The sequence below is a fragment of the Colobus angolensis genome, unplaced genomic scaffold (genome assembly GCF_000951035.1).
Source record: "Colobus angolensis palliatus isolate OR3802 unplaced genomic scaffold, Cang.pa_1.0 Scaffold171, whole genome shotgun sequence".
NCBI classification, from domain to species: Eukaryota; Metazoa; Chordata; class Mammalia; order Primates; family Cercopithecidae; genus Colobus; species Colobus angolensis.
Window position 1 is genome coordinate 1,372,385 of NW_012114833.1, and position 22,726 is coordinate 1,395,110.

The following is a 22,726-nucleotide window of genomic DNA, read 5'->3' on the forward strand; positions in this document are numbered from 1 at the left end:
TATATAACAGAGGTAACACTGCAGAGTAGCGCTGAAAAAGACAAGATTTTTAATTGAATTGGATAGCCACATTAAAAAAAAAAAAAAAGTAAATCCTGATTCCATAAATATAACCCAGCTGATTTAAGACCCTGTTGTGGTCTAACAGCTGTAACCCTCCTTGCATTTTCCCACCTTTGAGTAACAAATTCCTTTCCTCACCCCGGGACAGAGAGTCTGCTCAGCAGTAGCTGTGGATGGTAGAAGGCACGCTGGTAGGTCTCAGTGGCTCCCAGAAGCCGCACCCCCTCTACCGAGCCTCACTCTCCATCTCCCACGCTCCAAAGCGAGGAGTCCTTAGAAAGTCCAGTTTCCCTATCTTATTTTTTCTTCCTTCTTTCCTTTTTTTTCGTGGATGTCCTATCAGTTTCCCTATCTTAAAGTGGCAGGTTTGGCTCAGAAACTCCCGTGTCCCTCAGCGTCTCGCCGGCACCCTCTGCCGGCGTGAGGTGGCGCTGCCTGGCCGCATCCTGTGGGAGCGTCTACATCCTCGCTCTACAAAAGGAGCGTGGACACTCTCGGACCCGGGAAAGTGAAGGCCCAAAGGCCAGGGAGGAGCCGGGACCTCACCCTGAGCAACCGGGAGGTAACAGCGGGGAGTCCCGGGGCGGAGACCGATCGCTGGGGGCGTGGTCTCCAGCGGGGCTGGGCCTCTAGCGGGAGTGGGGGCGGGGACGGGGCCAGCCTGCAGGCCCAGACGTGGCGCAGCGACTCGGAGGTTCGCCTCCAGTTTGCGCATCACCTGCGGTCGGGTCCCGATGAGCCTCCTGTTGCCTCCGCTGGCGCTGCTGCTGCTTCTCGCGGCGCTTGTAGACCCAGCCACAGCCGCCACTGCCTACCGGCCGGACTGGAATCGTCTGAGCGGCCTGACCCGCGCCCGGGTAGAGGTGAGTACGCCGGCCTCCAGCCCCGACACTACCGTCCCCCAACCCTGCGGCCCCATGGGAGCACCGTCTGCCCTGACCCCAGGACCACCTCGAACCTCGAGTCCCTGCCTTCCCCTTGCGCCGGGACCGTCCCTCCTGTTCCCTAGCCCCAGATGACCCCAGCATCCACCGTGGAGGTCTGAGACACCGACTTTGGGGCCTGAACTCCGAACCCTTCCCCAGCTCCCCCTACCCGGTCCGACAGCGGACACCCAGACACACTGACAGAGCAGTCTCCTAACTCTTCTTGTGGCCTATGACTCCCAATCCTGTCCCAACTTCCCATCCCCCATGACTTCATGTTCCTGGAATTCCTCCCCCACCCAGTTCCAGGGCTTGAGGTTCCAGAAAGTCTCTTTTCCTTCTTCTGGGGGGAGAGAAGGGTTTCTGGGTGCCTCCTTCCATATGCAGGAGCCAGGGAAGGGGGCAAACTCGGAGGTGGAACCGAGTTGGGAACTTGTTTGCCAACATTTACTCTGCAGCAGCCTCCCTTCCTCCCCCTACCAGGAAATTCCCTTTCGGAGTCCCTGTCTTGCTATGTGACTTTGACCATCACAGCCCCCCTCTGAGCTTTTTGTCAGCTCTGACAAAAGAGTGTAGAATGGCTGGGTGCCGGTGGTGCACCCCTGTAATCCCAGCACTTTGGGAGGCCAAGGAAGGAGGATTGCTTCAGCCCAGGAGTTCAAGACCAGCTTGGGGGACATAGTGAGACCCTGTCTCTAAGGAAAAGGCTGAGCGTAGGATGAAGGAGGGCTGGAGTGGGTGGTCCTGGCGTCTGCACTCCTGCTGGATGGTGGTGTCTCCTCAGGGAAGGCAGGAAGGAGTCCTCTCACCCTCCCATGTCAGGGAAGCAAGCAGATGGTCTGTGGGGCTGGGCCGCAGATGGCAGGCAGGGTGAGGTCTGCCTGTGTAGAGTAGGGACCAGATGGTAGGTGTCTCTAATGGGGGCCCCCAGGGCCATTCTGAGGTGCTTCCTTCTGGTCTGCCTCCACTGTGAGATTTCAGGGATCAAAGGCCAAGCCCAGGTCTCTACTGCTTAAGAGGAGCAGGGTGATCATTTCCCCTGGGCATTGGGAGTCAGTCAACAGCCAGTAGGATGTACAGGCCCCAAGGCTGGCAGGCACACTCTGGGTCTCTGGCCTTGCTCTTTTCCCCTGGTGTCTCTAGGCCTGAGTCTCCCCAGCTGTATACACAGTTCCCCCTTCTGTCCACAAGGGGCCAGCATTTCCTTCACACCTTGGGAACTGCTGATCCAGGGATAACTCACAGACCGACCCAACTCAGGGATAAGGATGTATGGCTTTGGGGATGTGGCTGGAATAAATGTGAAGGACTCCTGACCTATCCCATTTTATCCCCCTCCAGACCTGTGGGGGATGACAGCTGAACCGCCTAAAGGAGGTGAGTTTGAAGGAAGAGGTGCCTAGCTCTGTTCCCCCTGAGCCTCTCGGGGAGTGGGCAACATGGTCCTAATGACTGGGGCGGGGGGGAGGATCCCTAGGAAGATCCCAAGTCAGGAGCCTGCACCTGACTTGCTTTATGACTTCACTGGGCTTCAGTGTCCCGTCTGTACCTCGAGGAGACTGGGGTCATGGTCTCTGATGCTCTGGTTCCTCCCCAGGTGAAGGCTTTCGTCACCCAGGACATTCCATTCTAGTATCCTTCTGTTCTGGGGGAGGGGAAATGGGGTGGGCACTTGGGAGAATCTCCACTTAAGAAAGGGGTGGCAGATGGTTTTCAACTGACAAGTGGAATTGATTGGTAGCGGCCGCCCAGAGGATTCTGAGGTGGTCTCCATGTTGGGTGGGCAAGAGAGATTGACTAGTGATGACTGCCACAGAATGAACCCTAATTTTCTCACGTATAAGCGGAGACCCTGGCCCCACCTGGGCACAGAGTAAGCGCTCAGCAATGGAGGCAATGCTGTTCCCATCAGTAAGCCTGCGGGAACCACTACCTCCCTCTGCCCACCACCACCCTCCTTAACACCACCTCCAGTCACAACCTGGTGATGAAACACCTCCCTGGGGCCGACCCTGAGCTCGTGCTGCTGGGCCGCCGCTACGAGGAACTGGAGGTGAGGCCGTGGGAGGCGGGCTGGGGGCGAGGCCAGAGGCGAGACCCAGCCTGCTGACCCCGCCCCTCCTCCGCCTCAGCGCATACCGCTCAGTGAAATGACCCGCGAAGAGATCAACGCGCTGGTGCAGGAGCTCGGCTTCTACCGCAAGGCGGCGCCCGACGCGCAGGTGCCCCCCGAGTACGTGTGGGCGCCCGCTAGGCCCCCGGAGGAAACTTCGGACCACGCTGACCTGTAGGTCCGCGGGCGCGGCGGAGCTGGGACCACCCTGCCTGAGTCCTGGAGACAGAATGAAGCGCTCAGCATCCCGGGAATACCTCTCTTGCTGAGGGCCGATGCCCCGTCCCCGGGCCAGCAGGGATGAAAGGTTCTCCCAACCCCACTTTCTTCCCTCCCCAGCTCCACTAAATTCCCTCCTGCCTTAACTGAGGCTCGACTCCTTCGTTGCTGCGGGGGAATGGGGTGGGAGGTCGGAAGAAGAACCTCTGAGGACCCCAGCGGGACCTCGCATTCCCAAGTGCCTGGCTGCTGGAGTTGGAGACCTTGCAGAGCCACCTTCGATTCAAACCCCCCCTCCACCCCCAGGAGACGCAGGGAGGAGTCAGAATCGTTGAAAACCAATAATTTATCAAAACGCTGCGTGTGTATGTGGGGGAGGGTGTCGCGACAGACAGGGCAGCGGTGAGCGGGCGCACAGGGAGGGGACGGTGCCCGGAGGGTGGGGGCGGCAGCGTGCCACTGGCTGGCCACACGGGCAGGGAGGCTAGACATTCTTGCCGCGCAGGCGCAGTTCATGGCGCCGCAGGTGGTTGTAGAGCGACTGCACATAGGTGAAAACACACTTGGGGTCAGGCTTCTTGCCCATGATCATCATGTCCTCCACCTCCACCAGGGGCACACAGTCCACTAGCATCCTGCAGGGATGGGGTACGGGGGTGGATGTCAGCGCCGGCCCCGCCTCCTGTGGCGCCCCTCTGCCCCAAGGTCTGTTTATTGCCACATTGCCTGCTGGTCTTTCATAAACTCCAGACAGGGAAAAGCCTTCCAGGAAGGCAGGAAGCCCCTGGCTTCATCTACTCAAGCCTGGAGGTAGATGGGGCGGGGGAGCAGAGCTAGGCAGGTGGAGGCGGAGATGGCAGAAGAGAGCCCCATCCCAGTCAGGCAGGTCCTGGGTCTGTTTCCTCCAACCCTGGGGAGGAGCTGGCTCCTAACCCTGCCCGTGCTCTCCCTGGAGACTGCCTTCTGCTCACCCTCACTGGCACACTTCAGTTGGTAGAAGCCTCTCAGCTGGACCTTTGCATCCAAATGGGCTTCATCAGTGGCCAATCTTTCTCTATGGACATTTCTCACTCTAGTTAGCCTGTGGTCCCCCCATGATTGTCTGCTAGCTGCCTGACCCGGTACTTCCTGTTGAGAGGCCCAGACCCCTGTTCTTTGACAGGGGGTAGGGATAACCCTGCTGCTGGAGATGGAGGCCAGGGAATGTGTGGGCAGCAGAGGGGTTCTCTAACCCTTATCACCTGCCTTGGGTAGAGCAGGGGAGGCAGATGAGGATCCCAGCCAATACTAACGGACCATCTACACCATGCTCAGGGGTGGGACCACCCTTCTGGCCATCCTTCAGAATGCTAGTTGCCCTTCACAGATAAAGAAACTGAGTGACAGAGCAGAGGAGCAACTTGTTTCAAGCCCCACGGTTTAGTAAGTGCAGGTTAGGCTGCATGGGACCCAGGCCCCTAGTTCTGGGTGTTGGCAAAGCCTTTTCCCCACTCTGGAGTGAGTGGGTTGTGCCTATTAAGCAACTGACAGCCCCCAGAGCTCTGAAGCTGGAGTCTGCTCTTTGGCTCCTTTTCCCCTGTCCCTCAACCCCCAGAGCAAGACCTCTTCTGTCTTGATCCCTGTTTGCTCTCTCCTATCTACCACACCTGGCATATAGCAAGCATTCAATGTTGCGGAATGAGTTTCCTATGGCAGGAAAGGCATAATGGCAAGAATTCCTCCTTATTCTCAAGACACCTGAGAACCCAAGACCACCTCCCATCTTGTGCCCTTATGGACAAACTCAGAACTGTGGTAGGGCTGGGCCTACTCCCAACTCACCTGGACTCCTTCCAAGAAGAAACCTGGGAGGCAGAACACCTCTGTTTTAGTCCAGACTCTATCCCTAACCAGTTGTGGGTGCTAGATAAGGCCCTTTTCTATGACTCAGTTTCCCCCTCTTTAGAACAGGACAGTTATTCCCTATCTCATTTGAGACCTTACAAGAATTTAGGATGAGTGAGAGGGTTCTGGGTCTGCTGTTGATGTGCTACGTGCCCCTGGGGTCATCCCTATCCCATATCGGGCTTGTTTCCCAAGCTGTACCATGATGCAGAGGCAGCCTCTCTCTGAAGCTTCTTCCAGCTGTGGCTATTGTCCCGGGGATCCTGACCTCCCTCTCCAACCTGGTGCTCCCTCCCGCCCCTACTCCCTTCCCTGGAGACCTTATAAAGCCATTGTTTACACTGGGGCTCACGGCTCAGGGCTCAGGGCTCAGGCTGCCCCAGTGACAGGCCAAACACCAGGCAACTTGAGCAACAGCACGGCTGAGTCACACTTTCCAACTGGATCAGGGCTGGGCTGGGCCCCTCTCCCTCCAAGCTGGCTTGTTGGGCAGCAGCTCCTAAGTCCATATATGATCTGGAGATAGCACCAAGCCCATCCTCCCCTCATCTGTGCTCCTTCTCTGAGTGTGTGTGTGCACATGTGGACTGCCCCCCATAATGGCTCTAGGTCCCGAGGGGCATCTGAGTGTGCCCCTACCTGTCACTGACTCACATTCCTTCAGCCAATCCCCTTGCTCCTTCTGGGCCTCTATTTTCAATCCTCTCTACAAAATGGGCGGGAACGCAGTGATGGGGCAAGGAAAACAGCTACTAAGTGGGGAGTCTGGAGTCCCAGTTTCTGGCCCCACCTCTGAACTAACCATCTTCCCTCTCCCTCCCACCCCCAGGACAGTCTTAGCCCATCTCTCTCTCTGAGCTCCTCGTCTGTAATGGGGTAGTTAGTTCAGGATCTGAATTCTCTACTTTGGTACTGAGGTGAGATGACCACAGAGGAAATGCCACAGCTGGCCTAGGATCCAGAACCCCCAGCCAGAAACATCTTCCTGTTGAACTGGTCCTGCTCCTGAGCTCCCCACTTTGAAGTATGGCACCACCAACTCCCCAGTGCCCACATAGGAGCCTGGCAGACTTCTTGACCTTCCCTCTCCCTCTCCAAACCAGATCTATTGGGAAGCCTGTCTCTCTCGCTCTTAAGCTATTCCAGCCATCTAGTCCATCCCATCTCTCGTCCAAGCCTCATCCAAGGAAGGTCCTAGAATGCTACATCCATCCCTCCTCTGTTTGGAAACCTTTTATAACTCTTGTTGTCCTCAGGAGGAAGGTCAAATTTTTTTTTTTTTTGAGACAGAGTCTCGTTCTGTCACCCAGGCTGGAGTACAGTGGCATGATTTAGGCTCATTGCAACCTCTGCCTTCTGGGTTCAAGTGATTCTCCTGCCTCAGCTTCCTAAGTAGCTGGGATTACATGCGTGCGCCACCACGCCCAGCTAATTTTTGTATTTTTACTAGAGATGGGGTTTCATCATGTTGGCCAGGCTGGTCTCAAACTCCTGACCTCGTGATCTGCCTGCCTTGGCCTCCCAAAGTGCTGGGATTACAGGCATGAGCCACTGTGCTCGGCCTGAAGGTCAAACTTCTAACTGTGGCCCCCTCCTCCTCCCTCATATCCAGACTCAAGTTTCTTCCCTTCCTGGTGTGCTGCACTCTCCAGCTCTCTTGCCCTGCTAAGCCTAGGCTGATCCCTCTGCCTGGAACTCCCTCTCCCTCCTTTAGTGTGAACTTGTTCAGATCCCAGCTTAGTTTGCACTTTTTTCAGATGGGGGGCCCAGACCTGCAGCCTGGGTCAGCCACCTCCCCTGGGCTTCCCCCATCACAGTGCTGCTCACCTGGGTCATCACCACCCATTTAGAATGGTCTCGCCTGCTGGGCCCTGAACTGCCAGAAGACAGGGCTATGTCTGGCTTGACTAAATGCCCCCCTTACTTCTCGCACCCGCCTCCCTGGACCCTCTCTGTGCCTTGCTGAGCACAGTCTGGTGAAATGGGGCAGGTGGGAGAGGCGGCGTTTCTCACCGTGGGGTCCCGAGCAGGGGTTAGGACTTTTTGGTTTTTACCAGCCCCTTCTGGACCAGACAGCGGTAGAACTCCTGGATGTACGTGTACACGCACTTCCAGTCAGGCTCTCGAAGCCGCACCATGTCCTCTGTATCCAGGAGCTGCGGGCAGTCCGCATGGGTCCTGGGGAGGGTAGGGGGCCGGGAAGGGGTGGGGGACGGGGGCAGGAGGCCAGGGCCCCAGGTGGGGAAGAGAGGGAAGAGGCAGAGAAGAGAGAGGGGAGGAAACAGACACACACACATACACACACATACAGAGACATGAGTTCAATTACGATTCCAGTGCTGCAGTCTGCCAGCCCCCCGCATGCCGCCTCCCCACTGTGGGCGTGCCGCTCACTACCCATCACTAATGGTGTGCAATGCAGACAGGGGTGGGGGCCAAACCAGTCACAGGTGCAGAGAACTCTAGGGGCAAGCGGGAACGCGGGGTGGGGTAAATGGCGTTGGCACCAAGGTTGGAGAGGAGGGCTGTGCCCCGGGGAGAGGGGGTGAGGGAGGCGTGAGAGGAGGTGGTGGGAGGAGGAGAAGGAGGAAGAGGAAGAAATTTGAGGGAAACCAGAAAGAAAAGGGGAGAGAAGGGAAGACAGATGGAGAAGGGTGCTGAGGGTGAGGTGAGCAGACGGGGCAACGATTCCAAAGTGGAGGGCTTGCTGAGGTCCTATATAAGCCTCTGGCAGCACTATATAGGCTGGGCGGGCACGGTGCCTGGGCCAGGAGCCTCCTTTTGGAATCTCCAGCCGGGATCCCGTGGGAGCAGGAAGCTCTGGTGATAGTGGGAGGAGAGCAAGACAGAGAAAGGGAGAGAGAGAGAGAAGGGGGCAGAGGGAGGATGGAGGGGATATGGACAGGGCCACCTGGTGGGCCTTGGCCCGGGCTGGTAGGCCGGCCTGTGGCTCCTTCGTTCCGGCGGGCACCTGGCACCCTCAGCAGCGGGTGGGCGGGGATGGAGAAGGACGGGGACTCTCTGGGGAAGGGGGTCTCAGCTGCTGACTGACCAAGTGGCCAGCCTGCTCCAGGGGTTCTCAGGGCAACTGGGCCTGGTCCCGATGTCCAGCCCCAGATGTGCAGCAGTATTAGCAGGGCCAGGGCCCACACTTACTCCGCAGATGAGAAGGCCACCTCGAAGTTCTGGCGTCGGTTCTGAGGGCTAAGCTGCCCATAGTCGAAGGCCTCAGGGAAGAAGTTGTGCACCAGGGCACAGAAGGCCATTCCATCACTCCAGCTGGAGGAGAAGTTCTGGATGTCGACATGCTATAAGCCGTAAGAGGACGGGTCAGGACCCTGGGGGCAACTCCCCGCTGCTGTCTACCCCTCAGCATTCTGGTATTCCAGACCTAGGGCGCTGGGCACAGAGAGGCCCTGTAGCTTGCACAATGAGCGAATAGTTGGAACACGAGCCTCCTCCAAGTCAGTCTGTCAACTCCCATATTTGTGATTTCGAGGGACAGAGCTACTGAGAGGCCCAGCACCCCGCAGCTAAGGCCATGGTCATGCCTCATCACTCCTTCCCTCCTTTAGAGAAATTGGCTCAGGGCCTCCTACAGAGCAGCAAGGAGGGGACTCCAAGAGTGGGATCCAGCCTTGAACCCTGCCCACCACTCAAGAGGCCCTATTACTTCATCACTGATGCTGGAATCTAGGGCTTGTCTTGTGTCCTCTTTGAGCCTCAGTTTCCTCACCCCAAGAGCCTTTCCATGTTCCTTGTGAGGCCACACAGTGGCGGGAAGTGTACTGGGGAATAAAAGGAGCTCTGCTAAGAGGGGGGTGCTGAGCTGGGGTCTGGGGAGGCCTCCAGGCCCCCAGCCTCCCGGGGCTCACCTCGTAGCCGCGAGTCTTGGCTCGGCACCAGTCCAGCAGCATCTGCTTGATGCTGTTGGCGTTGGGGACCCCGAAGCTGGTGGATCGCTGCACGGCTGCGCGGGGTCCGCCAGGGCTGCTGTAGGGGCAGTGTCAGGACCAGGTCACAAGACTATAATGGGCGTGCCTCGGTGGGCCCACCCAGTGGATCCCAGGTCCCGCCTTCCGTGACCTTCGGGCCTTTGCACCACAGATCTAGCCGCGCGTTCTTCCCGCCGCTGCCGGGCCAACTATGAAGCCCCGCCCCCCACTGCCTATCAAGCCCCGCCTCCCACTGCCTATCAAGCCCCGCCCCCCACTGCCCAGCCCACTTCTGCAGCTCACCCGGCCGCGCCCTCCTTCTCCAACTTCTCAATCATGGCCTTGCGCGCCTGGGAGGCTGAGGTCTTGGGCAGACTCTGCGCCTTCATCAGCTCTTTCTTCTTCTCGGCCTGGCGTTTCTCGAGCGCCGCCAGGCTGCTGGCCCGTGGACTGGTCTGGTCCTCGCGGTCGAAGATGCTAGGGGTTGGGGAGGCGCATGTTAGGCAGGGAGAAGAGGGCTGCTCCCCAGTCTGGGCCACCACTCGCGAGGAGGAGAGGGTGTCTTGTGGCACACTAGTATCTCCACTGCCACAAACGCCTGCCAGGGAGGGAGGCGTCCTCATCACACCCATTTTAGAGTTCACTGAAGCTCAAATGACAGCAAGGTTTTCAACGGGTTTCCGCCTCCCCCTCCCCCTCCCCCACCCATGAGCAGTTCTCTGAGAAGGCTCATTGTACCCTCAAGTTACAGGTGAGTTCAGCTTCTGGGCACTATCCGCTAATAAAAATGACGACTAACATAATAATAATTCATCTCTGTTGATCCTTTCCTGTGTGCCATTTTAAACTTCACAAGAGCAGGGAGGGGCCTTACCAATTCCACTAAAGGTGAGGAAACTGAGACCCCTGGCAGTAACTTGCCTAAGATTTCAGAGGACATGATCGCTGGAACTAGAACTTGAACAAGGTCTCTCTGACTCAGAGTCCCTGGACCCCTTTGGTTCCCATCCTGGATTCTGATCCTGTTCCTGCTTTCTGCCAGCCCCAACAGCCTCTGTTACATGCGGGTGCCCTCCTTCCTCATGGGGCTAAGCTATAAAGGTGCTCTGTGACCTGGGACATGGTTTGCAGATACTGGCAAGTGGCAGTGCCACCAGGCAGCTCAGTGTGGTAGGTAGGCCTCTCTAAGGCTTCAATGCTATTATGGCCACTCAGAGATGTGAACCCCTAAGCAACTCACTGGCCTCCCTGAACATCCACCTCTCCTGTGGTGTGGTTAAGAATAAAATGAGATCCCAAAAGGAGCAGGATCCTTAACTCTCACTTTGCCCCTCCCTGGCTTATAGACCTGTTACCTCCCAGCATCCCAGTCTACCTCTTTTTTTTATTTATTTATTTATTTGTTTGTTTATTTTTGAGACTGAGTCTCGCTCTGTTGCCCAGTCTGGAGTGCAGTGGAGTGGTCTTGGCTCACTGCAACCTCCGCCTCCCGGATTCGAGTGATTCTTGTGCCTCAGTCTCCCCAGTAGTTGGGATTACAGGTGCCTGCCACCACGCCTGGCTAATTTTTGTAATTTTAGTAGAGATGGGGTTTCACCATATTGGCCAGGCTGGTCTCGAACTCCTGACCTCAAGTGATCCGCCTGCCTCAGCTTCCCAAAGTGCTGGGATTACAGGCAAGAGCCACTGTGCCCGGCCTACCCCTCTGTAAAATGAGTTTGCAGTTAGGTTCCCTGTGGCACTGACTCCTCTATGGTCAGGGATTGGGTGCTGGTGCTCACCTGCCCATTTTCTTGGATGAGGAGGAAGAGGAGAAGGTCTTGGTTTGCATCATGGTGCTGCCACTGCCATCTGCAGAAAAGGGGAAGGGGCACCAGGTGAGGGGTGGGGCTGGACATCGGGAGATGGGATGGGAGGCTGTATGGAGGGATGGCGATAGCCACAGGCAGAGAAAAGAAAGTGACGGCACGGTTGAAGACATGGAGAGAGAGTTCAAGGAAGAGCTGGAGGAGGTGGGCGGACAGGCAGGCAGGCAGGCACAGGGCGACGCCAGGTGGCCTTACTCTCCGAGCGCCTCACGAAACTTGACTCCACTGTGGTGGTGCGGGCCGTCCGTGTGCCATCATCTGCAGGGGCAGGGGATGAGAAGGATGTGAAAGGCGTAGGGGGCCGGGGGAGGATGTGTTCCCACCCTGAGCCCTGGGCCCTATGTGGCCCCTTACTGGAATGGACGAGCCGCTCAGTCTTGGTAACAGTGCTGACAGCAGAGCCATCAGCTGCCCGCTGGCTGTGCCTCGTGGTGGTCTCAGTGGCTGTGTTGCCGCGGCCCTCCCCTGGCCGGCCCCGTGCCTCCTGCAGCCGCCGTTCCCGCTCCTTGTCCCGCTGGTCTGGGCAGGTGATGCCCCGTGCAAGCACAAAAGGGCCACCAATGCCCACACAGCACAGATGCACAGGTGCATGGGGCACACAAGATGGGGTGGAGGATGGCTTGTTAGAAACATGAATGACACAGGTAACAAGGGCCTCTCTAGGAATAGCTGGGGTGAGGGGACAGCCATAACTTGACAGGGAATTGAGTGTGGGAAGGAGCTGATGGACTCAGGCAGAAACTAGAGAATACGGAATAGCTAAACTCAAAGGGGTATGGATCCAAGAAGGGAGTTTCTATAGAAACGAGTAGCTAAGTCAGGAGAGGTATCTACATCTAGTGAGGGGGTAGCTGAGTCCAAGAAAGGAGAAGCTGAATGAGGAAGTAGCTGAGTGGGCCATCAGTGGGTCTTTGGTTGGAGAAGAGCAGCTGGAGAGGCAGGAATATTTAGGTCCAGGAAGGGAGCAATTGATGGGAGCTGAGAAGCAATCTGATCCAGGGGAAGAGTAGTTGGGAGAGAAGCTAGTGAAGGGGGTTAACTGGGCTTAAAACAGAAGTAGGTGGGTAGAGATAGAGACTGGAGTGGCCATCAGTGGACCCTGGCAGAAGCAGCTAGATTCAGAGAAAGAGTAATTGAGAGTATTTGAGAGGAGAAGCAATTGAACCCAGAATCTAAGAGAATGAACAGATGTGTCCAGGGAAGAACTATCTGGAGGAGGAAGTAGCTGTGTCCAGAAAAAGGGAAGCTGGATGGGACAGAGGCTAAGATGGCCATCAATGGACTTCAGGGAGAGAGGAGCAGCAGGGAGAAGGAGTATCTGGATTCAGGGAAGGAGTCGTTGACAGTACTTTGAGAGGCAACTGGATCCAAGGAGACAGTAGCTGCGGGAGGGAGTGTCTGGGTCTAGGAAGGAGAAGAGAAGCTGGTTGGGAAGAATAACTGGGGTCGCCAGCGGGAGAGAGGAGCTAGGGAAGGGAACAGCTGGATCCAGCGGGGAATAGCCAAGGGAACTGCTGGATCTAGAGAAGGAGAAGCTGGGTAGGGCAGTTATTAAGCTGGGGTATCCACAAATGGACCCCAGAGTATGAGGGGAGCAGCTGGGGAATGGGGCAGCTGGATCTAGGGTAGGGCAATTGGCTCTCTACCTCTCTTCCTTTGTCGGAGCTCACGAAGTGCAGCCCGGATAAGCTTCCGCTCTTCAAAGTCCGTGCTCTGATCCAGCTGCATATAGAGCCCATCATTGGCTACCTGGTGCCTGTTGGCCTCTGCCAACCCCCAGCCCACCAGATCTGGCCATACCATCTTGTCCAAGACTCCTTCGTCCTCAATAGTCATCAGCTCTTCAGCGCTCAGAGGGCTCCGCCCCTCTGGTGCTTTGTTCACTCGGGTCTGCTCGGCCCCATTGGCTGCTTCCACTGCTGCAGAGGGAGGCTCTGCTGGCTCTGGTTCCATCTGCAGGGTGGAGAGAGGGCATGGACTTTAAGCAGGGGCAGGGGCATCCATGTCCCCAATGGATAGGGGAGCAGATCCTAGGGTTGCTGGCATGCCTTGGAAATCACCGCTAGCCTGCCAGCCTGCTTGCCCAAAGATGGCCATGTCAGCGCCAGTCAGGGAAGAGGCACTGACAGCCTTGTTGTAGGGCTTCCCATGTACCCAGAATTGTATTAATACAATGGATAGTAATAATAATGATGATTTCCAGTCCATAGTAATGTTGTATAAGCACTAGGGATTTTACTGTCCCTATTTAACAGAAGGGAAGGCTGGGCGCAGTGACTCATGCCTGTAATCTCAACAGTTTGGGAGGCCGAGGAGGGAGGGACCACTTGTTGCCAGCAGTTTGAGACCAACCTGGGTAACATAGCGAGACCACATCTCTACAAAAACAAAAATAAAAAATTAGCTCCGCATGGTGGTGTGCACCTATAGTCCCAGCTACTCAGAAAGCTGAGGTAGGAGGATCACTTGAGCCCAGGAGTTAAGAGGCTACAGAGAGCTATGATCACGCAGCTGCACTCCAGCCTGGGCAACAGAGTAAGACCTTGTCGCAAACAAAACAAGACCAGAAAAAACAAAACAAAACACACACACACACACACAGAAGGGAAAACTGAGGCTCAGGGCAGCTAACTGACTTGCCCACAGTCTCTCTCTAAGTGTGACGCAGCCTGGGATCTGAGCTGAAAGTAGCCTAATTCCTGAACCTCAGTTCATTTTGCTGCTTTGTTCCCAGCCCCCTCCCAGGCAGGCTCTGCTCTGTGCTGCCAGTTCCCGAGGCCTGGGTCCTCCTGGGCCAGTGCCCAGGCAGCACATGTTGCCCCCCATCTGCCTGCCACCTTGCCAAGGGGGTTGGCCCGGGGCCCGTAGGCTCCTGACCAGGTGTCTGACTGGGGCTGCCCTGAGCCAAGACCTCTATGAAGCTCTCCTCTGTACCACCTCCCCATGCCTCACCCCTGCTGGAAACCATCCTCTAAGGAGTCTCCAGCCCTGCAGCCCTCCCAGGGCATCTCCCTAGCCCCTTGAAGACAAGGCCCCAGGCCAACTATTATGGCCCTTCCTCTCCTGGCAGGGCCTCTCTGTCTGCTATAAGGGTAAGGAGAGCTGAGGTGGCAGCTGTTTCAGGGAGGCTTGGTCTAGCCAGGGTGCAGGGCGGCAGGGAGCTGGGGGCTGGGGCCTGGGTCATGCCAGGGGCTGCCAGGGCAGCTGCCACGTGTGCCTCAGGGCTGGAGCCTGGCACCCTCTTGCCCTAGTCTTACAGCACTAGTGCCCCAGTCCCCTGTAAAGATAGGTAAACTGAGGCTCAGAGAAGGTGGTGACGTATCTAAAGTTACAGCGGAGGCAGAGCCTGGCTTAAACCCCCCCACCCCCCGCCAACCCAGAGGGACTTACAAGACTAGTGCTGCGGGTGGTGCCGGTGGAGGAGCGGCGGCGGGTGCTAAAGGCAGGTGGGTGGGCCACAGGGGTCCCAGCATCCTCGGCAGCCTGGAAGAGGGCCTCGGGGTCGGCAGCAGCCAGGAGCAGCTCGCTGGGCTCCAGCTCAGGCTCGAGGCCGGATACAAGTGGGACCCCCAGCCGCAGGCTCAGCACCTCCACCTGCCTGCTCAGTGCATCCAGCCGCCGGCTCAGTGCTGCTCTCTCTGCCCGCAGCTCTTCAGCTGCCCGGGCCACCGGCTCCACGGTGGCTACAGCTACCTCGGCTGCCTGGGTCACTGCCGCCTGGCCTGCCTCAGCTACCGCCCGCAGCTCCTCCAGTGCCCGGCCCAACTGCTCCTCAAGGGCTGAGGCCAGTTCAGGCCCAGGCCCTGGTACCCCCGGCATGGTGCTGGTGGGGACGCTATGGGGGGTAATGGTGGGGCAGTGGCAGGGGCTGCTGCTTCTGGCTGACAGTGTCTGAGTCTTTGCAGCTGGTCCGAGGGCAAAGGCAAGGGCAGTGCGGGCCTGCCCCGCCCCTGCCTCCCAGCCCGCCACCAGCCAGCTGGAGCTGCAGCCCAAATAGAAACCTATTCTGGGCTCCTCCGTGGAAGGGGCAGTGGGGGAGGGGGGGCATGCCCAAGCAGGCAGATCGCCAGGCCTGGCTCTAGCCCTGCAGAAATCATAGGCCTGCAGCACAGTAAGACTGCATGGGTTCTGAAGATCACTGAGATCAGGGCCCCATGCCTCACAGGTGGGGAAACTGAGGCAGGGAACAGGTAATGGACCTGAGCCACCATGTACATTAGCTGTGAGAATCAGTCTGCTGGACTCCAGAGCCTGCGCTCCTTTACCCTTTACCCTAACTCCAGCTGTTTTAGACAGCTGGAACAGATGGGGGAAATGGAGGCACAGGGAGGCAGGACTTTGAGTGATCTGCTACAAAAAGTGTCTTGGTCTGACATAAAAGCCCTCTGGCCTGCTCATGGTGCTCACATCCAACCACAGGCTTTGGGCAAGCATGTTATAGCACATCACCTGTCCTCTTTGGTTCCAGATGAGTAAACTGAGGCAAGTTAGTGGTGTCAGACCCAGGTCTCACTGTAGCACCTCCCATCCACCTCAAGGGCCTCAGCTGGTCCCCCTACTCCACCCTACACAATCCCTTGTCAGAACGCAGCTGGATCCTGCTTTTTTGGAAAGGAAGGGTGCTTTCTTTCCCTCACTCTCTCCGTCTCCCATGAGAAGGCCCAAAGCTGGCCCTAGCCATCTCACCTCAGCCAAAGTCCCGTTCAGTCCCTGGTTCAGCACAGAGGCCATTACCTGGGTAGCCGGGTGGCCCACTTGGGGATCCCTTCCCTGGCTGAGCTCCCAGCTAGTGGATCCTGGGCTTGGGAATTAATAATGGAAGCGTGCTGCGTATTCAGTTCCCAAGGCACCTGCTAGGCTTCTGCCTCACCTGATTGGCGCCCCCCTGCCTGTCTGTTCCAGCTTCTGCCCAACCCCCACAGGGGGGTTGACGCAGATGCTAATCGCTAATCTCCAATCTCCTAATGGGCCAGGCTGATCTTCGATGAGCAGGTGAGCTGCTCTATACCTCGGGGCTGATGTCCAGTGTGGGTGGGCACAGGGGCACTGGGGCTGCCACAGGAAGAGGGGAGCAAGCCCTCACCACCTTCTGAGCCTCAGTTTCCCCATCTGTTCACCAGGAATGAACCAACAAATTTCGGACAAAGGATCAGAGATCAGCATCCAGGATGTTTAACACCAGTACAGAGTAAGCTTCTGACACACTTAGGGGCTGATACACTAGGGTCTGGCCTTAGCTCTGCCACCGACTGGCCGTGGTCTGTGAGCAGCCACCTTCCCTCTCTGGGCCTCGGTTTCTCTGTGTGTGCAGTAGGGGAGGAGCAGAGGAACCCTACTAGCCCAACACCCTGAAGCAGTGTATGTGAGGCTGACGGATGGTGAGACTGGTGGGGTGAGGAGGGGCTCACCTTGACGCTGCAGCCTCCTCGGCTACTGGGGGGGGCATGGCTGAAGCTGGTGACATGAGTGACACTGCCTAGCCGAGCCAGGGTCCCAGGGCTGTTGACACGAGTGATGGTGCTCTTGCCCCCACTACTGGTGCTGAGTAGGGTCGGGGGCGCCCGCAGCCCCAGTGTCAGTTCTGAGTGGGGAGAAAGGCAGCTGTCAGGAGGATTAGGTGGAGTGAGGGCAGTGCCAGACAAGGTTGATAGTGCCCTCGCTCCCAGCACACCCTTTGGAGACACCCTGAGCTCTGGCCGCAGCACCTGTCCTGTATGCAGAAGTGCGGTTGCAGGCACTCATCCCCACTGGGGAGGCATTTGGGGGGCCTACCTGCCCTCTGGTTGCCTGTGGGCAGCAGCACCCGGCCTGTGGAGGCCTGGCCACGGCCGTCCTTGATCTCGATGGTGAATGTAGTCTTCATACTGCCCCCTGGCTCGGCAGTGCTGACGGCTACGGGCAATGGGGCACCAGGCTCCTCTGAACGTGCCACAGGCCCCCCTGCTCCGTTTTCAAGGGGCCTGGGAGCCAAGCCCCGCCCCCTGGGGCCCTCCTCCTGGGAGCAGCTTCGAAGCTGGGCCAGGGGCTGGGCTACTCCTCGTTGCTCCTTGCTAAACCGGGAGGAGGTATCACTGGGGCCCCGAGAGGAGGAGCCGCTGGAGGAGGAGGCAGGGGTGGTACTGGTGAGAGAGGGGCCCATGAGCCTTGCGGGGGTCAGGGGACTTAGGGCAGCCCGGGATGTGCCATCCTGGAGCCTAGCAGCCGTAGGAGAATCAGATGTGAACTTGTGGACACGGTCCCGCACAGAGCCAGCCCGCTGGAACGAGGAAGGTCTGCTGGCAAGGGGGGTGGACTCTAGAAGGAACAGGAGGGCTGTCAGCGACCGGGTGGGACAGGGTCTGCCCAGGTCCTAGGCAGGGTGAGAATAAGTAGTACCTCGGTTCTGGGCTGGCTGGTGGGGGCTGAGCACCGACAGGGAGCGTTGGCAGGGTCGGGGTCCAGCCACGTCTGGCAGGTTGGGGAGGGGGTGATGGCCATGTGGGGAAAGGGAAAAGACAGGGGATAGTGGGGGTCCAACTCTCATAATCCTCTCCTCTACACCTCCCTAGCCTCCCACCCTTTCCTATACTCAACTCCCACCCCACCTCTCCATCCCCTCCTGGATCTCCCACACTCCGGCATCCCCACTCGGCGGCATCTCTCCTACAGGCACCTTTTCCCCTCCCACACTGACCCTAGGATGACTTGGAACACTCCTCGGGGCCGGGAGAGGCTTAGGTTGGAGGAAGGATGCCCAGATCCTTCCTGCAGATGGGGAGGGGGGACAGCCCCCCTGGCCAGTGCTGCCCATAGCTCCAGCTGGGAGATGGGTGGACTCCCTTATTGGGGAGAAGAATGTGCCTGAGGCCCGTTGCCTTTCAAGGCTGCAGGGGAGGCCTCTAACCATGGGGGTGGAGGGCGATGTGGGCCTAGTTAGGGGCGGGGACACTTCAGGGGTGGGGTGCAGTATCAGGGACTGCCTGGACCTGAGGAAGCTGCAGCTGCCAGGCACAAGAGCCCATTCTCTAGGCAGAGAAAGGGAGGCTGGGGGAGGGGAAGGCAGATGCCTGTGACTACCCCTGCTGGGACCCTCACCTGCTCTCTTGGTGTCAGAGGGGCCTCTGGTGGGGCTCTGGGCAGCAGGGGTCTCTTTGGGGCCAGACAGAAGCTGCAAGGGAGAAGAACACAGCATGAGCAAGGCCTGACTCCCAGACCTGCTCACATGCCTGGCATCCCTGCCCCTCACCCAGACTCACCTTGTTGACCACCTGGCCCTCAGTGCTGGCGAGCGTTGGAGACTCCTGAGGCTCAGGGCTGGTGGTCTTGGGTGGGCTAGGGGGTGGCTCTGGGGCACCTGGAACCTCGACTGTAAGGCACTGGGCCTCGGCAGGCTCCAGTGGAGGCTCAGGAGAGGCAGCAGTGGGTGAACTGCTGGGTGAGGCAGGTGAGCTGGATGTGCTCCCAGGTGGGGCTCGCAGCAGGAGTGTCACTGTGGTCACATCCTGGCTGGTGCCTTCAGGGGTGGGAGTTGGCTTTGAGACCTCTGTCTGCTGTTCCTGTTCCTCTGGCTCTGGCACCTGTAAGGGACCCATAGGATATAACCAAGGCTCCCTAGGCCTCGAGTGCCAACCCCACTACTGAGGGCCAGGCTGGCAAGTGCCCAGGGAAGGGCATGCAAAGCAGAGTGGTGGGGCATGGCTTCCTATAGGCACACCTGCGCAAGCACTGGCAATGACACGCTAAGGGCAGTCTCTGATCACCACTTCCCAATCTCTTGGCACTACCTAGCCAAAGGGGTTCAGAGAGAACCAGGTCCTGATGTCAGTGGGTGGGTATGGCAGGAGACCTACTGGGGACGAGAGCCTTAATAGATCCCTGGAGTGGAGGTTCCTGACCCCTGGCCTCAGCCTGGTTCATCTGGAGTGGGAGTGGGGTCCTGCCAGGACTGTGGACCCAGCGGCCTCTGCTGGCCACTTAGGGAACCTGCATGGCCTGACCTCTCACCCACACTCTCTGGAGAACAGAGAGTGAACTGTGAGACAGCTGGGGTCTGACATGCAGGCCCCATAAGCCAAGGTAAAGATGTGGGCTGTGTTGAGGGTGAGGGGCAGCCCTGGGATGGGTTGAAGCAGGGGAGGTGCCAGGGCCGGATTTGCATTTCCGGGAGATCCCTCTGGCTGCTGAATAGAGGCTGGATGGCAGGGGTGGGCCCCTTATGGTCAAATACCAGCCTAGCAAAGACACACAGGTGCTCTGTGCTACTGGCATCCATGGGCACAGGACACTGGGCCACCCTCCCACCCTCCTTACCTCACACTGTTCCAGCCTGTGCGCCACTCGCCCCTTGCTGTCCTCTCTTAAGCCACTGTTGGGAGGGGTGCTGCACAACCTCCCAGCCAAGGTGGCAGCTGGAAGGGAAGGAGCAAGTGTCAGGTGAGTAGTGGGGAGGTGCTGTGGACAGCAGACAGCAGGGCAGGGGTGGGGCCGGGACAGGCCACATACCCTCAATCTCCTGAGCCCGTACGCGGCGGATGGCAGCTCGGATCAGCTTGCGCTCCTCATACTCACCAGCGCTTCGCAACTGTGGGTGACAGGCAGGCTGCGGGTGTTGGGCTGTGGAATCCAGGACTTCACCTGCCCTGCCCCCATCCCCTGCCCCAGCCTGGGCCTCACCAGTGCAGTCAATTCCTCTACATCGTTCATGGACTCCAGCTGCCCTGCCAGCCGTGCCAGGGCAGCCCGCTGCTCAGCTTCCCGCTGCTGAGAGCTGCAGAGACATCATGACTGTAACCACCACTGCCATGGCCAGGTCGTGGAGGATGTGGGCTAAGGGTAGGAGCCAGAACAGAGTACCCAGAACCTTGGTAGAAGGGCATGTGGCTGTGCACACCCTGACTGCACACTGATACACATATGCCCATGGACATGGGCACTAATACCACGCACTCAGACGTGCCGTCTACACCAGCAAGGCCGCGACGCCACAATCAGTACATGCTCCATGCCCACAAACATCCCTGTTTTTCCAGAAGCGTGTGTGGACGTACTGCCATTGGCACATGCAGTCCACAGATACACTTGTGTGCTCACGCCTGCCTGCACACATGAGCTGAGCTGGGGCGCACACTCACCCTCTCACCCGCATGTTCCACCCTCCGCTACTCACTGCAGCCAGTTCTCCTTGTTGTCCTGCCGCTCAGCACGGAAACGCTTGGATGCCAGGGCCTCCTCCTCGCGCTCCAGCTCCTGCCGCTGCAGTTCCCGGATGGCTGAGCGGATGCGCCGCCGCTCTGCCAGATCTGCTGTGGCCTCCAGCTGCAGCGGGGGCGAGAGGCAAGTCATTTTGGCTGCCAGGGGCGGAGGGCTGGCACCAGCTGCCCACAGGCTCTGCCTGGGGCACAATATGTGGCCTGTGTCCACTCCCTCTGTCCCAAGCTCTTCACGTGCCTGCCTGCCCACGCAGGGTCTCGGGGGTAGACCCAGCCCACTGTTTCAGTGCTCTTGGGGAGCCCACTTTGCATTGTGGTTCACAGAGCACACGACTGAGTGAACAGCCAGAAACTGCCCACCTGTGCCAGATGCCAAGCCAGGCACTCCTTTCTACAACTCGATTCCTGCCCCTCAGAGCCCAGATCCCCAAAAGCCAGGGAGCTACTGCAGGAGGAGGAGGAGGAAGGCCACCCTATGAGCTACTAACAGGGTCCCTAAAGGGAAAGGTGAGAGCTGAAGTCTACCCTCTGAGCAAGGGAGGCTCCCATGGTCTAGTGACCAAACACCACAGCCCACCTGGGGGTTGACTGCTTCATCCACAGATGGGGAAACTGAGGGCAGGTGCTCAGGAGTCCTGCCTGGCTGAGGGCTATTGTCCCCACTGCACTGGCCTGGCCCTAGCCACCATCAAAGGAGCCAGGGTGCAGAGTGGGAGGACCAATTCCCCAGACATATGAGGTGGCTGGCACTAGGGGCCACCCCAGGGCCTTAGAGAGGGCATCCCTGGGTGATAGGTGCTCCTGCCAGGTTCTTAGCCCCTCAGTTCCCAGGAAATTGGGGGTGACTGGTCTAACCAGGTTCAGGAAAGAACACCTTCTCTGGAGTGAGTCAGCCAATCCTGTTGCCTCTCCCACACCTCCACCATGTAGAGCCACCCCCTACAGATCCTCCGTGGCTCAAGGGAGAGAGGACTGGCCCAGGGTTCCCCTGGAAGATAGTGGCAGAGATAAGCCTCCAGTGTGGGTCTGATAACCAGACGGGAGCCAGTGAAGGCGGGGTGATTTCCTCTGTCCCCACCCCCCAAATCATTCAGGGGTAGGGTCAAAGAACCCTCTATCATCTCCCTTTTTAGCACCCTCCTATCATTCCTTTCTGCTTAGTGGGAAGGCCAGGTGGCAAGGGTGGGGATGGAATGGAGATAGTTTTCAGCAGGGAGTGTGGGCTGGCCCAACTCAGCCATGAGCTAGCTTGTCCTAGTCTGAAGAGAGCAGGGAGAGTCTTGGGGGAAGAGCCCTCCAGGCTCCACATTCCTGAGGAATTATGAGAAGGCCCCCCGAAACTCAGGCCAGAGCCCCCAGTTGGTTCCAGCTTGGCTGGGTGATCAGGAGCATAACCCTTAAACTCTCTGCGTCTTGGTTTTCTCATTTGCCAGTGGGTGGGGTTGGGAACAGTGACTTGGGTTCTCCTGTACATAGCTGGAGTTGCAATAAGCATCACCCCCATACTTGGTTCTAGCCAGTCAGGGGGAGGGAGAGAGACGAGAGGGCAAATGGGAAGGGCAGCATATCCCGAGGCATCAGCAACATTTATGGAGAGCCTGTGGGTTGAACCCTGTGCTGAGCCCCCTACTTGTCCTAAACCCACAAAAACCCTAGATACTGTGTTATTCCCATTTGACAGATGAGGAGATTGAGGTCCAGGGAGATGTGATTTGCTCATGGTCAAACGACCTGAGCCAGGATTTGAACCCAGGTCTCTCTGACTCCAGGGCCTGCACTAGACTGAGGATAGCTCTGCTCTTGGGGTCTGTTTGTCATGGTGGGGACCTCAGGGATCCTGGCACTGTGTTGGAGACCCCTCTAGCCTGGACTAGAGATGCTCTGAGGCCTAAGGAGACCTTATAGCAGAGGCAGGGGGAATGAGGCTCACTCTCCAGCCCCTGGTCCTGGCTGTCTCAGGCCTAGAGCCTCCTGTGGTACATTTGGAGACCGGGGGCTGGAGGGCACAGAGAGTCCAGCCCCTTCTGTACAGAGGATAAAGAGGCCCAGAGGGACAAGGGCTAGCCTTTTGTCTCCTAGGTCCCCATTCTCAGTGTTCTGCGCTCTGAGATAGGGTCCTTGTCCCTGACAAAAGTCTGATGTAGGAACTTGGCCACCTCTATGACACAACCCCTGGAGCTTCAGTGTCCCCATCTGGAAAATGGGAGCCTCCCTCTGATCCCCCAAAGTGGGTGGGCAAGGCTGGGGACTGACAACCTCATTCCACTGGTCACCCTCTGGCACGACCCTTACCTTTGGGCCTGGAGGCAAAGGTTGGACCACAGTGTCTCCTCTGTTCCACCCTCCCAGGCCCCACCGCTGTGTAAGGAGGGAGCTGTGGGAGGGAGGGAAGGAAGTACAAAGTGCCATTGTCTACTGAGGGGGAAGGGGAAGGGGATGGGGCGGTTTCCGAAACTGCCCAGTGAAATTCTCCCGGGAGGAAAGAGGGTGCTTCCTCCCCCTGGGGGGCCGGCTCTCCGTGTACTCTCTG

General features: G+C 58.1%; 2 protein-coding genes across 2 annotated transcripts in view; one reads left to right on the forward strand and one right to left on the reverse strand.

Moving 5' to 3' along the window:
• Positions 1-797: 797 nt before the first annotated feature.
• On the forward strand, positions 798-3,471 carry LOC105509197 (selenoprotein M). Its single transcript, XM_011938341.1, is given in 5 exon segments — positions 798-926; positions 2,331-2,366; positions 2,587-2,621; positions 2,964-3,042; positions 3,122-3,471. Coding segments are annotated over 5 exon segments (438 nt in total). The 3' UTR covers positions 3,281-3,471.
• Positions 3,472-3,649: 178 nt separating this feature from the next.
• SMTN (smoothelin) overlaps positions 3,650-22,726 on the reverse strand; it is a 23,478-nt gene continuing 4,401 nt past the window's right edge. The window contains 22 exon segments of the mRNA XM_011938342.1: positions 3,650-3,956; positions 7,219-7,383; positions 8,362-8,513; positions 9,081-9,198; positions 9,444-9,617; positions 10,922-10,991; positions 11,204-11,266; positions 11,363-11,527; positions 12,655-12,730; positions 12,809-12,961; positions 14,399-14,491; positions 16,417-16,589; positions 16,781-17,087; positions 17,089-17,162; positions 17,165-17,302; positions 17,384-17,455; positions 18,083-18,155; positions 18,244-18,564; positions 19,298-19,395; positions 19,490-19,568; positions 19,661-19,754; positions 20,154-20,302. Of these exon segments, the coding sequence (XP_011793732.1) occupies positions 7,239-7,383; positions 8,362-8,513; positions 9,081-9,198; positions 9,444-9,617; positions 10,922-10,991; positions 11,204-11,266; positions 11,363-11,527; positions 12,655-12,730; positions 12,809-12,961; positions 14,399-14,491; positions 16,417-16,589; positions 16,781-17,087; positions 17,089-17,162; positions 17,165-17,302; positions 17,384-17,455; positions 18,083-18,155; positions 18,244-18,564; positions 19,298-19,395; positions 19,490-19,568; positions 19,661-19,754; positions 20,154-20,302 (2,787 nt within the window). The 3' untranslated portion in view covers positions 3,650-3,956; positions 7,219-7,238.